The sequence below is a fragment of the Erinaceus europaeus genome, chromosome 12, assembly GCF_950295315.1.
Source record: "Erinaceus europaeus chromosome 12, mEriEur2.1, whole genome shotgun sequence".
NCBI classification, from domain to species: domain Eukaryota; kingdom Metazoa; phylum Chordata; class Mammalia; order Eulipotyphla; family Erinaceidae; genus Erinaceus; species Erinaceus europaeus.
In genome coordinates, this window is record NC_080173.1 from 65,995,612 (window position 1) to 66,010,129 (window position 14,518).

Sequence of the window (14,518 nt, forward strand, 5' to 3'; positions counted from 1 at the left end):
ACGCCGGTCCCTGCCTTTGCGCCACGTGCGCTTAACCCACTGCGCCACCGCCCGACTCCCCTCTCCTACTCTTTTATCTCGTCCTCTTTATTGCTGTCTCCTACCCAGCCTCTATTAAAAAAAAAAGAAAAGAAAAAAGCTATCAGGAGCAGTGGAGGGGTATAGGCACAGAGCTCCAGCCATAACTGAAATAGAAAAATTAAAGACCAAGTACTTAACTCAAGACTTTCAGGCCTAAGGCTTAGAAGTCCCAGGTTCAATCCCCAGCACCAGCATAAGCCAGTGCTCTGGTCTCTCTTTCTCCCTTTATTATTTTTTTATTAAAGATTTTATTTATTTATGAGAAAGATAGGATGAGGGAGAAAGAATCAGATATCACTCTGGTACATGTACTACCAGGGATAGAACTCAGGATCTCATGCCTGAAAGTCCAATGCTTTATCCACTGTGCCACCTCCTGGACTACTCTCTATCTTTCTTTTACTGAAAATATAGTAGAATAATTTTGGGGGGCTAGGTGGTGGCACACTTGGTTGAGCACACATGTTACAATGCACAAGGACCCAGGTTCGAGCCCTTTCCCCACCTGCAGGGGAAAGGTTCACAAGTGATAAAGCAGGACTGAAGGTGTCTCTCTGTTTCTCTCCCTCTCTTACCCCCTTCCTCTCAATTTCTGGCTGTGTCTTGTCTAATAAATAAAGATTATTTAAAAATTTTTTAATTATTTACATTGAGGAAACACAAGTATACAAACTTGGAGAACATTTACAATTGTAAAAAGTAATATGGGAAGTCGGGTGGTAGCGCAGCAGGTTAAGCACACCTGGCACAAAGGACTGGCATAAGGATCCTGGTTCAAGCCTCCGGCTCTCCACCTGCCAGGGAGTGGCTTCACAGGTGGTGAAGCAGGTCTGCAGGTGTCTTTCTCTCCCCCCCCTCTGTCTTCCCCACCTCTTTCCATTTCCCTGTGTCCTATTCAACAATGACAACATAAATAGCAACAAAAATAATAACTACAACAGTAAAACAACAAGGGTAACAAAAGGGAATATATTTTTTTAAAAAGTAATATGTTCTTGTTTTTTAAGTTTATTGTATGATATAAGAAATGTGTTAATTAAGTCAGCAGAAGTATATACAAAATTCATAGGGCCAGGCAGTGGTGCACCCAGTTGAGAATGTGTTAATGTTAATGTGCAAGGACCCGGGTTCAAGCCCCCAGTTCCCACTCTTGGGAGGAAGCTTTACTAGTGGTGAAACAGGTCTGCAGATCTGTCTCCCTCCCACCCCCACCCCCCCATATCTCTTTCTCCCCTATCAATTTTTGTTTTATCAAAATAGTTGGGTTGTTGGAAAGTCATGATGTATTTTTCTGTGCAAAAATGCCTCTTGACTTTTCTGCCAACCCAATAGAAAGGAAACAAACAAGCAAAAAAAGGAAATAGATGTGGCTGAGTGGCTCAGTGGTGACACACCTGGTTTAGCACACATTGCAATGCTCAGGACCCAGGTTTATATCCTAGTCCCCATATACAGGGAAAAAGCTTTGCAAGTGATAAAGCAGTGCTGCAGGTGTCTTTCCCCGTCTTCTCCTTCCCTCTCAATTTCTCTGTCTATTAAATAAATACGTAAAGTACTAAAAAGAAATGATGCTATAAAGGAAACAGAAAGGCCACTAGGGTAGTGGATTCATAGTGCAAGTGGTGCAGCAGGGCTGCAGGTGTCTCTCTGACTTAGGAAATTGAAAGGGGGCCGGGTGGTAGCGCAGTGGGTTAAGCGCACTTGATGTAAAGCGCAAGGACCAGCGTAGGGATCCCGGTTAGAGTCTTCCCCACCCCTGTTCCCACCTGCAGGGGGGTCGATTCACAAGTGGTGAAGCAGGTCTGCAGGTGTCTATCTTTCCTCCTCTCTGTCTTCCCCTCCTCTCTTCATTTCTCTCTGTCCTATCAACAAGGACAACAATAATAATCACAACGATAGACAACAAGGGCAACAAAAGGAGAAAAATCACCTCCGAGCCCCAGCTATAACCCTGGAGGGGCAAAAACAGAAAACAACAAAAGAAAAAGGAAATTGAAAAAGGGGGACCAGGTGGTGGGTGCACACCTGGTTAAGCACATACCTTACAGTGCGCAAGGACCCAGGTTTGAGCCACTAGTCTCCACCTGCAGGGGGAAAGCTTTGCAAGTGGTGAAGCAGGGCTGCAGATGTCTGTCTCTCTGGCTCTCTCCTTCTCTATCTCCCCCTCCCCTCTCAATTTGTCTTTATCCAATAATAAGTAAATAAAAAAAATTTGAAAATAGAAATAGAAAAAGTACTCTCCATTTCATTGCTTTTAATCATTCATATATTTCTATTCTGTTTGTTGTAAATAGTTTTACATATTTTTAAATATTCGCCTATTTACTTAGGATAGAGATGGAAATAAATTGAATGGGAGAGATACAAGACACACACACACCCCCTGCAGCATTTTGAAGCTTTCCCTCTGCACTGGTGGGGAATAGAGGCATGGTAATGTGTCCACTTGACCTAGTGTGCTATTGCCTAGCCCCAGTTCTACTGTTTTTTGGTTTTTTTTTTTTGGGAGGGGGTGTGCAAGCTTGCACCCAGAGAGAAATACCAGAGCACTACTCAGCTCTGGCTTATAGTAGTGCTGGGGATTGAATCTGGGACCCTGGAGCCTCAGGCATGAAAATTCTGCAGGGGACTGGGTCATGGCTCACTTGGTTAAGCACATCTGTCAGTGGGCTTTTAATTGCTTCCACTCTTTAGGCTGTTGTGAATAATGCCACTATGAAATACTGGTGCATATGTCTCTTTGAATTATTATTGTTATGTCCTTTGGTTAAATACCTAAAGGTGATATTGCTTGATCATAAGCTATTTCCAGTTTTATATAAGGATTCTCTATATGGTTTTTCAAAGAGGTTGTACAAGTTTACTTTGCTTCCAACAGGGTCCTTTCTTTAATTAAAAAAATTTTTTTTGCCTCCAGGGGTTCAGTGCCTTGCACTATGAATCCACTGCTCCTAGAGGCCATTTTTTCCCTTTTTGTTGCCCTTGTTGTTTGTTGTTGTCATTGCTGTTGGATAGGAGAGAGAGAAATGGAGAGAGGAGGGGAAGACAGAGAGGAGGAGAGAAAGATAGACACCTGCAGACCTGCTTCACCGCCTGGGAAGCGACTCCCCTGCAGGTGGGGAGCCGGGGTTCGAACTGGGATCCTTATGCCGGTCCTTGTGCTTTGCGCCACCTGCGCTTAACCCGCTGCGCTACAGCCCGACTCCTGCAACCTGGATTCTTATGCTGGTCCTTGCACTTCACGCCACCTGCACTTAACCCACTGCGCTACCCTGCCCAACTCCCAAAATATATATATATATATATATTTGTATTATCTTTATTTACTTATTAGATAGAGACAGCCAGAAATGGAAAGGGAAGGGGTGTGATAGGGAGGGAGGGAGACAGACACCTACAACACTGCTTCACCACTCGCCAAGCTGTAAGTGGGGACCAGGGTTCAAACCCAGGTCCTACTGCATTGTAACATGTGCACTCAACCAGATGCACCACCACTTGGCTCCTACAGGGTCCTATCTTTTTTTTTTGAGAAAGGAGACATTAACAAAACCATAGGATAAGAGGGGTACAGTTCCACACAATTTCTACCACCCAATCTCCATATTCCATGCCTCCCCTGATAGCTTTCCCATTCTCTATCCCTCTGGGAGTATGGACGCAGGGTCATTGTGGGATGCAGAAGGTGGAAGGTCTGGCTTCTGTAATTGCTTTCCCACTGAACATGGGCGTTGACTGGTCGATCCATACTCCTAGTCTGCCTCTCTCCCTAGTAGGGTGGGGCTCTGGGGAAGTGGAGCTCCAGTACACATTGGTGGGGTCATCTGTCCAGGGGAGTCCGGTCGGCATCGTGCTGGCATCTGGAACCTGGTGGTTGAAAAGAGAGTTAACATACAAAGCAAAACAAATTGTTGAACATTCATGGACCTAAAGACTGGAATAGTGCAGATGAAGTGTTGGGGGGTATTCCCTGCATGCTCTTGTGTACTTTTGCTTTCAGGTATATATTTTTCCCTAGCTTATGGGCATGTGTGAACATATGCTCTATCTCAGGGGACCTGGACTATATCTAGGTTTGGGGATTTTATTGGGGAGTGGAACACCTGGAATGGAATTAGAGAATACTATGAAAGGATAGGTCTCACCTTTGAAGTGAATGAAGCTGAAGGGTTGTCATTCCACACCTGAAGTTTCTGGACACAGTCTGAAGTGAAGCATGCTGGGGTGGCACTCGTTGCATTGATTGGGTTGCGATCCGCAGATGCAACATTATTTGATTTGAATTGAGAGAAGCATGCAGGAAAGTAGGGTCCTATCTTTCTTTCTTTTTCTCTCTCTCCCTCCCTTCTTCCCTCTCTCTCTCAAAGATGGCTTGTTTTTAAAATTTGTTTTTTTAAAGAATTTATTTATTCATGAGAAAGATAACACTCTGGTACATGTGCTGCTGGGGATCAGACTCAGGACCTCATGGTTGAGAATCCAATGCTTTATCCACTGCGCCACCTCCTGGACCACAAAAATTTGTATTTTATTAAATTTATTTTTACCAGAGCCCTGCTCAGCTCTGGCCTATGATGTTGTGGGAAGATTGAATCAGGGACCTTAGAGCCTCACGCATGGGAGTCAGTTTGCATAACTATTATGCTATCCCCATCCAGAAGTCCTTTTTCTCCACAACCATACAAACACCTGTTGTTTCCTGTTTTGTTGATGTAGGCCATTTTTACAGGTGTGAGGTACAATCTCAGTCTGGTTTTCATTTGCATTTCTCTAGTGATAACTGGTGCTTTTTTTTTTTTCTTTTTTCTTTTTTGCTTCCGGGGTTATCACTGGGGCTTGGTGCCTGCACTACAAATCCACTGCTCCTGGTAGCCATTTTTTTTTCTCATTGTTGCTGTTATTATTATTGTTGCTGTTGTTGTTGGATAGGACAGAGAAATTGAGAGAGGAGGTAAAGACAGAGAAGGGGAGAGAAAGACACCTGCAGACCTGCTTCACCGCTTTTGAAGTGACACACACACCTCACCTCACCCCCATGGGGAGCTGGGGAGCTTGAACTGGGATCCTTGAGGCGGTCCCTGCAATTTGTACTATGTGTGATTAACCCAGTGCTCTACTGCCCGGCCCTCTGGAGCATTTCTTCATATGTCTGGATTCTATGTGTATCCCTTCTTTAGAGAATTGTCTATGTAGTTCTTTTGCCCACTTTTTAATTTTTGTTATTTTTTAAAATTACATAGTTTATATATTGGATAGAGATATAAATGAGAGAGGAGGGGGCTAGAGAGAGATAGACACCTGCAGCCCTGCCTCACCTCTTGTGAAGCTTTTCCCCTGCATGTGGGGACCAGGGACTTGAACTCAGGTCCCTCTGTACTTGTTAAAAATTCTCGGCGGCTCCAGCTGGCCGGGATAGCTTCACGGGCGGATAACAGAGACGCGGAGACAACGGCTGGGCAGGGAAGCTGTATTTCTTTATTCAGGAACAATGATTCATAAACTTAAGACAAACTAATCACCAAACAGAACTCTGCTGTCTCTTTGCGGCGGCGCAAGCACTCTCTCTTCCTCTGTAACTCAGGAACCCTCCAACTCTGGAACTCTGAAACTCTTCAACTGTGGAACTCTCTCTTACTCTGTAACTGAAACTCTTCAACTGTGGAACTCTCTCTTACTCTGTAACTCTCAAAATCTGGCACTCAGGAACCCTGGAACTCTGGCGGGGTTCCTAGGGGCGGGGCCAAGCGGGCCTCGAAAACTAACTGGACTGATCCAATTCTCTTGGCGGGGGAGGGCTAGAACAAACCAATGTAAAGCATACGACATGTACTGTATTGTGAGCATTTAACCAGGTACACCACCACCTGCCCCACTTATTATTGTTGATTATTATTATTATTATTGAGCTGTATGATTTCTTTATAAATGTTTCCTATCAATTGTTTATCAGATGTGTGATGTGCAGATGTCGTCTCCCAATTTCCTTGTATAGTTTGCTTTTGATGTCTACAAGCTTTTTAGTGTGGTATGGTGTCATTACTCTTATTTTCATTTCTTTTGCTTATGTGTTTGAGTCTTCAAGTACACTTAGATGTTAAGGCCTTGCTGTGTTTTACTGATGTTTTTCTTCTATGTGTTTTATAGTTTCATATCTAACATCCAGGTCTTTGATTTTTAAGCTAGTTTTGTGCATGGTGTTAGCAGTGGTCTAGTTTTATTTTTCTTCTACCTGTGGCTGTTGAGTTTTCTCAGCACCCTTTGCTGAAGAGGCCTTCTTGTCCCATTGAATGGTATTGACACTATTCTCATATGTTAGGTGGCTATATACATGGCTATCTTACCAAAAGCAATCTATAGATAGCCATTTTAATAATATTCTTCTAATCCATGAACAAGGGATGTTCTTCCATTTCTTTGTGTTATTCTCCATTTTTTAATTTTTTATATTCCCTTTTGTTGCCCTTGTTTTTTATTGTTGTAGTTATTATTGATGTCAACGTTGTTGGATAGGACAGGGAGAAATGGAGAGATGAGGGGAAGACAGAGGGAGAGAAAGACACCTGCAGACCTGCTTCACCACTTGTGAAGTGACTCCCCTGCAGGTGGGGTGCCGGGGGCTCGAACTGGGATCCTTAACGCCGGTCCTTGTGCTTTGGACCACCTGCGCTTAACCTGCTGCACTACCACCTGACTCCCTTTCACCACAAACTGTTGTGCACTTTTGCTTTTTTTTTTTTTTCCCCCTTTTGTTGCCCTTGTTGTAGCTTCCTTGTGGTTATTATTATTGCCCTTGTTGACGCAATTCGTTGTTGGATAGGACAGAGAGAAATGGAGAGAGGAGGGGAAGACAGAGAAGGGGAGAGAAAGATAGACACCTGCAGACCTGCTTCACCGCCTGTGAAGCGACTCCTCTGCAGGTGGGGAGCCGGGGGCTCGAACCGGGATCCTTACGCCGGTCCCTGCGCTTTGCGCCACATGCGGCACTTTTGCTTTAAGGTATATATTTTCCCCTAACTTATGGATACATATACATATGCCCCATTTCATGGCCCTGGTCTATATCTAGATTTTGAGGTTTTGTTAAAAAGTGTGCTACCCAAAATGGAATTAAGGAGCCCTATGAGCTAGGAAAGATATCACCAGAGTAATGAAGCTGAAGGGTTGACATTCCATGACTGGTGTCTCTGGGTGCAGTCCAAAGTGTAACATGCCGAGGTGGTACTGGTTGCATTGCATAGGTTGGGATCAGCAGGTGCAGTTATCAGTTGGTATGAATTGAGAGAAGCATGCAGGAAAGTGAGCTTTACCCTAGAGGTTCCAGGCCTATGAGAAATATGGGCTTTATAGAGAAAGGGGAAGGTTCCTGCTGTCTAAGGGTTGTATTAGTGTTCATCAGCAGAGAAACAAGCTTAAGTAACTTAAACAATTACTAACTTTATTTCATACTAAAAACTATTGACTTTTGTCAGTTCTACCTTAGTAAAGTTGACTCCAAAAAGAGAGAAAGGAAGGAAAGAAGAAGAAGGAAAGAAAGAAAGAAATCCCCAAACTACTAGTAAAATAGGATGTGGGGGGCCAGGTGGTGGCACACCTGGTTGAGTGCACTTTTACAATGCACAAGGACCTGGGTTCAAGCCACTAGTCTCCACCTGCTGGGGGAAAGCTTTGCGAGTGGTGAAGCAGTGTTGCAGGTATCTCTCTGTCTCTCCCTTTCTGTTTGCCCTTCTCTCTCAATTTCTGGCTGTCTATCCAACAGAAATAATTAAAGGTAATGCAAAAAAAAAATAGGATGTGGTATTTTGGATTGGATACTGGAACAAGTGTAAGTTGAAAAATTTGGTGTAATTCAAATAAAGCCTGGAGTTTATTAGTAGTCATGTGGCAATATTTCTGAAAAAGATAGCATGATTATATAAGGTATATCTGGGAAAGCAGAGTTAAGGGTTATGAAAACTCTGCTATCTCTGCGAGTTTTCTTAAATTTAAAGTTATTTCAAAAATAAGCTTAATTTTCTTAAAAGCAACAAAAACTGTTATAAAGAAAGGTATAAAATCAGTGATTAGCTAGGTACTGGTAGGTGGCTCACACTTTGTCATGTATAAGAACTTTACTTCAAGCCCCTGGCCATCACATGGGTGCAGTTACACCAGGGAAACTTCAAGCAATGGATCAGTGCTGGGGTGTCTCCTCCTCTTCTTCTCCTTCTTCTTTCTTTCACCACTATCTAAAAAAAAAAAAAAAACAGGAAAAAGAACTCGTAGGTGTGGAGCCCCAACCACGCAAGTGATAACCCTGGTGGCAGTTTGCACCAGGACTCATGTTCAAACCCCTAGTCCCCACTGTAGAGGGTAAGTTTTTTTTTTTTTTTTTTTTAACCTCCATGATTATTGCTGGGGCTCAGTGCCTGTACTATGAATCCACTGCTCCTGGAGGCCATTTTTTCCCTGCTTTGTTGCCCTTGTTGTCATCATTATTGTTATTATCATTGCTGTTGTTGGATAGGACAGAGAGGAATTGAGAGAGATGGGGAGACTGAGGGGGGAGAGAAAGATAGACACCTGCAGACCTGCTTCACCGCCTGTGAAGTGACCTCCTGCAGGTGGGGAGCCGGGGGCTTGAACCGGGATACTCCTGCCAGTCCTTGCACTTTGCGCCATGTGTGCTTAACCCGCTGCGCTACCGCCTGACCCCCAGAGGGTAAGCTTTATGAGCATACAGCAGTGCTGCAGGTCTGTCACTCTCCTGTTGCTCCCTATTGGGGGGTATAGAAAGTGAAAAAAATGGCGACTGGGAGTGGTATGGAGTCCTTGTGTAGGCACTGAACCCCAACAATGACCCTGATGACAAAAAGAAAGTAATATGATTGGAGCAATATAGAATGGTATTATACATTTAGAAAAATTAAGGATTTTGTGTAGTTTGGGAGGTGGTACAGTGGATAACGAGTTGGACTCTCAAGCATGAGTTCCTGAGTTCAGTACCCGGCCGCACATGTACCAGAGTTATGTTTGGTTCTTTCTCTCTCCTTCTATACTCTCATTAATAAATAAATAAAATATATAAAAAAAGAAAATTTAAGGATTCTTATTCAGTTATTCTAGTTTATTTGCTGGAAGTAATCAGGTTTTGTTTACTTCTTCTGGTGATTACTGCTTTAATTCCAGACATGCTTTTATCTGTAAACTGATTGATCAGCTCTAGGCAGTGTGTGCTATTATCTTTACCATGAAGGAAAAAAGTGTTCGGACTGAGCAGTGGTGGACCTGGTAGGGTTCACACATGACAGTACTCAAGTACCGAGGTTCAAGCCTCTGGTTCTTCTTCTTCTTCTTCTTTTTTTTTTTTTAATATTTATTTATTACCATTTGTCGCCCTTGTTGTAGTTATTGTTGTTACTGATGTCATCGTTGTTGGATAGGACAGAGAGAAATGGAGAGAGAAGGGGAGCACAGAGAGGAGAGAAAGATAAGACACCTGCAGACCTGCTTCACCACTTGTGAGGTGACTCCCCTGCAGGTGGGGAGCTGGGGCTCGAACCAGTATCCTTACGCCGGTCCTTATGCTTCGCGAAGCCTCTGGTTCTTAACCTGCAGGGGAAGGCTTCATGATTCTTGAAATATTGCTGCAGATGTCTGTCTCCCTATCTTCCTCTTCCCTCTCAGTTTCTCTCGGTATCTAGCCAAGATAAAAGAGAAAGAAATTGTTTCATAACTTATTTTCTATTTGTCATCTTCCCCCCCTTTTTTAATTTCATGTATTTGATGTGTGTTTTAAAAAATAGTCTGTACTTTTCTTTTTTCTTTTAATTTTTTTATTATTTATTTTCCCTTTTGTTGTCCTTGTTGTTTTATTGTTGTTGTATGTACTTCTTGTCTACCTAGAAATTTGTTTATTTCTATTGGGTAGAGTTTTGCTTTCACTGTAGCTTTATTTTAATTTATTAAGACTTTATGTGTCCAGAAATAATGGAGAGGCTGTTAATTGAGTTTTCACATGCATGTACTCTGTTGCTTAGCAACCTCCCTGGCCCAGTTTTGTTTTTTTTTAATCTTGATTTTTATGAGTGAAATGCCATGCATATAGAACTGCTTCACATTCCATGGAGTTTCTTTTTTTTATTTCTTTTTTTATTATTTTATTTATTCCCTTTTGTTTCCCTTGTTGTTTTATTATTGTAGTTATCATTGTTGTTATTGATGTCATTGTTGTTGGATAGGACAGAGAGAAATGGAGAGAGGAGGGGAAGATAGAGGGGGGAGAGAAAGATAGACACCTGCAGACCTGCTTCACCGCCTGTGAAGCGACTCCCCTGCAGGCGGGGAGCCGGGGGCTCGAACCGGGATCCTTATGTCGGTCCTTGTGCTTTGCACCACGTGCGCTTAACCCGCTGCGCTACCGCCCGACTCCCTCCATGGAGTTTCTTTGGTGCTGCAGAGTGAACCCAGGGTGAAGGCAGGCTTTGAACTAGTGCTTTAAAGTAGAATCCTTAAACTAAATGTATAGAGAAGAAACTTAAGAACTTTTGTTGTAGATTCTTAATTTAAAACCTCATTCATTTTGGGCTACTCACATTTCTAAATTTTATCTCAAAGATATGTTTGCTTTCCTCTTAGGAACTTTTATTTACCAGGTTATTGCCTACAGTACGAATCCACTGCTTCCAGTGGCCATTTTTTCCTTTTCCTTTCTATTTTTATTTGACAGGACAAAGAGAAATTGAGAGGGAAAGGAGATAGAAAGGGAGAGAGAAAGATAAAAACCTGCAGCCCTGCTTTACCACTCATTCATCCCCCATGCAGGTGGAGAGCAAAGGCTCAAACCCGGGTCTTTGTATGTAGTGATGAATGTGCCACTGCTTTGCCCTCAACCATATCTAATATCAGTGAAATACACTATCTTGTGTGTAACTGGATGCTAGAATGCCTTAAATTGTATCTATAATATAATTGTATGTGTGGGTATATCTAGTTTGTTTAACTAGCTATGCTGCTTGCAACTTCTTTTTCTTCTAGTTATAAACAGTGTTGTCAAGAACATTTTTTACAATGAAATCTCTGCTCATATCCATCTTAGTTTCTTTTGGTTGATGAGATAAAAATTTCTATATTAAAGATAATGCATATTTTGTGTATAACTTTGTAATAAATTTAAGCAAGTTAACTTACTCTGGGCAGTTAATCACCACTAAAATATAGCTTTTTCTTCTTTACTAGTGAACATTTGTCCTGCTCTTTCACCTTTTTCTTGCATGGAGACAGCAATGTTTGTACTAGTGTGGAAATTAACCAACATCAACCTGTATACCTTCTTAGTGAAGAACATATCACCCTTGCTCAGCAGTCTAGTAGCCCATTTCAAGGTACATTATTTTATTGACTTGGGTATTTGACCACTGATCTTTTGTTGTTTCAAGATAATTCTTACTAAAGTTGGTAATTTAAAATGTTGGGATTGAGGCTGGGAGGTGGAACACCTGGTTGAGCACACATGTTATAATGTGCACAGACCCAGGTTCGAGCCCCTGGTCTGCATCTGGCAGGGGAAAAGCTTTGCAAGTGGTGAAGCAAGGCTACAGGTGTGTCTCTGTCTTTCTCCCTATGTGCCCTTCCCTCTAGATTTCTGACTGTGTCTACCCAATAAATAAATAAATATTATAATTTTTTATTATCTTTATTTATTGGATAGAGACAGCCAGAAATTGAGGCAGGGGAGAGACAGAGAGACACCTGCAGCCCTGCTTCACCACTTGCAAAGCTTTCCCCCTGGGGCTCAAACCTGGCTCTTTACACACTGTGGTGTGTGTGTTCAATCAGGTGCGCCACCACTGGCCCCGAATTTTTTTTTTCAATCTTGAGATTAGTGATCTTTAAGCTTAGTGATAACATTGTTGACTTCTCCCCCCAAGAATGTTATTAAGTCATGAAAGAATATGGCTCTACTTTAATCATTCTCAAATAGGAATAGTATACTTCAAAATGTTCTTTTAAATAGCATTTAGCAGATAGGTATGTGTGTTTCTGTGATCATCCTATATGTCAGGTCATATAGCCAATTTTTAAATACAAAATGAACTTTTGATACAATTTGTAACAAACTGGTTTGAGTTTTATAGGAAATTTTATAAGATTGCAGATTTGTTCTTAAGGGTTGGCAGTGTAATTTCTACTGTTTGCTTTTAAAATTTGTAGCAGTATATAAAAAGCACTTAGATTTGCATATGCACATTGTTTTCTCTCAAATTGTTTTTCCTTAGTTGCATTAAAAGAAAAGTTGAAGTGATTCACAAATACTCTAGTTCTTTTCTAAATTCTAGCCATTTGAGATTTGAGATTCGACATAATTTTAACACTTTTAATAATATATTCAGCATTGCATTTTATTTTCACAACGATGGTACTCCCTCTGGAATGTTTTTTTTTAATTGCACAATTAATTGCTGTATTGTTGAATGTGATCTTAAGTTAACAGTCTTTAGCCATTTATTTGATGTCTGTTTTAGATTTCTAGTTAATCTTTTTTTTTTTTTTTAATTTCTAGTTATCTTAAGCCCATTTGGACTAAATGGCACTCTCACAGGACAAGCGTTCAAGATGTCTGATTCAGCTACAAAAAAATTGATAGGTGAATGGAAACAATTCTATCCTATTTCATCTTGCTTGAAAGAGGTGTTTGAAGAAAAACAGGAAGATATGGATTGGGAAGATGATTCCTTGGCTGCAGTAGAAGTTCTTGTTGGTATGGGACCTGATTATTAATTAATTATAAAATGAATATAATGTATTAGATTGTGTTGAATAATAAGCAACTCTAATATCTAAGGGGTTTCAATCAAACTTTTTTTTTTTTTCAACCAAACACTTAATACTTTCTATTTGCAACTCATATTACATCAGGGTTGCAGCTTGGTTCTGGTTTGTCTCCTTGTATCTTCTCATTCTGCAGCCTAAGTTCAAGGAGTATCCACTATCTGGGACGTGTTGTTTTTACAAGAACATAGAATTAATAGGGACTGAATCTAACTATACAAGTGTATTAAAAGCTTCTCCTAAGATAAATGATGTATATTACATCTACTCGTACTCCATTAGACAAAACTATTCACTTGGTCAAGCCAAAGTCATTGGGACTTCATTCTGTTTATCTTCTCATTCAGACCCAGGACACAAGTTAACCAGGTAAATTATATTTGGGACATGGCAGTTTCAAGGCAGAGGATAGAAGAGAAGCTACATTGACCACACAAGCACGTTTAAAGCTCTTGTTAGAATGTGCCGGAGTCTAGCTTAACAGTGGATTAGAGATGTATACTCCACATTGATAATGTGTGAGATATATATTGAACAGATAATTGAGATTAGGATCTGTAGCACTATTTCGTGGAATGGTTTTAGTGATGTTCTGTATGAAGATCGCTGTATGTGGGTGCCTGATTAAAAAAAAAAATACCCATATTCAGTTTTAATAAGTTATTGCCAGATTTTGATAATCAAAAGTAGAGGAAACACAAACATTTACTAGGTTTTTAAATAGAGTTATATAATGAATAAAACAGAAAATGACCCATAATTCTAGTATCTGTTAACCTTGTGAATAAAATTGCAAATAAGGAATTATTTTAAGTAGTACACATTTACTGCTAAATAGTACAAAAAGAAAGAAGCCCCCCATAATTTCCCCCATTGAAAGTAATCACTACTAACAGCTTCTTGTGGTTTCTTCTAGAAACACCTTATGCCAGAAGAACACGTATTTATAAAAAAATTGTATTAGTAATAAAGAAATGTGGTTGTATTTTATTTGCTTTTCCATTACAGGATTTTTGAGTGAAACCAATCCTACAATTACAAGAGTAATTGATTGTCCTTCCCCATTCCCCCTCCCCCACTTTCTTTTTAGCTGGTGTTCGAATGATCTATCCAGCATGCTTTGTTCTAGTTCCTCAGTCAGACATTCCTACTCCTAGTTCTGTGGGAGCTTCTCACTGTTCAGCTTCTTGTTTGGGTGTCCACCAAGTGCCTGCTTCTGCTAGGGATCCTGCTATGTCTTCGGTTACTCTCACACCACCTACATCTCCTGAAGAAGTTCAAACAGGTATTACATTAATTTGTTTCATTATTTCAGGTGATAATTTTTAGCTTATTGAAGAGTTTGCAGATATGCTACAATGAATTTAATCATCCCCATCCCCAAAATGTTAACATTTTCTTTATCAACCTCTCTAATGTGAAGCCATTCACAAACACTGATCTTTCCTGAAGCATTTAATAACATGCTACAGACATGTGGGCAGCAGTGGCATACCTGGTAGAATGCATACACTACTATGCACAAGGAGCCAGGTGTAAGCCTCTGGTCCCCATCTGCAGAGAAGAAAGGCCACTGGGAGTGGTGATCAACTCTAAATATTCAGTGCTTTTTCCCCAAAACGAAAGGCAC

General features: G+C 41.1%; 1 protein-coding gene across 2 annotated transcripts in view; it reads left to right on the top strand.

The window, feature by feature from the left end:
- The window catches only part of MED13 (mediator complex subunit 13), a 124,331-nt gene that overhangs the window by 25,830 nt on the left and 83,983 nt on the right, over nucleotides 1-14,518 (top strand). Inside the window, exons 4-6 of one of the 2 annotated variants that reach the window (XM_060203870.1) lie at nucleotides 11,296-11,441; nucleotides 12,620-12,817; nucleotides 13,979-14,173. In XM_060203870.1, the coding sequence (XP_060059853.1) occupies nucleotides 11,296-11,441; nucleotides 12,620-12,817; nucleotides 13,979-14,173 (539 nt within the window). Of the gene's footprint in view, nucleotides 1-11,295; nucleotides 11,442-12,619; nucleotides 12,818-13,001; nucleotides 13,258-13,978; nucleotides 14,174-14,518 lie in introns of those variants that run through there. The other variant, XM_060203871.1, reaches the window with a different exon arrangement.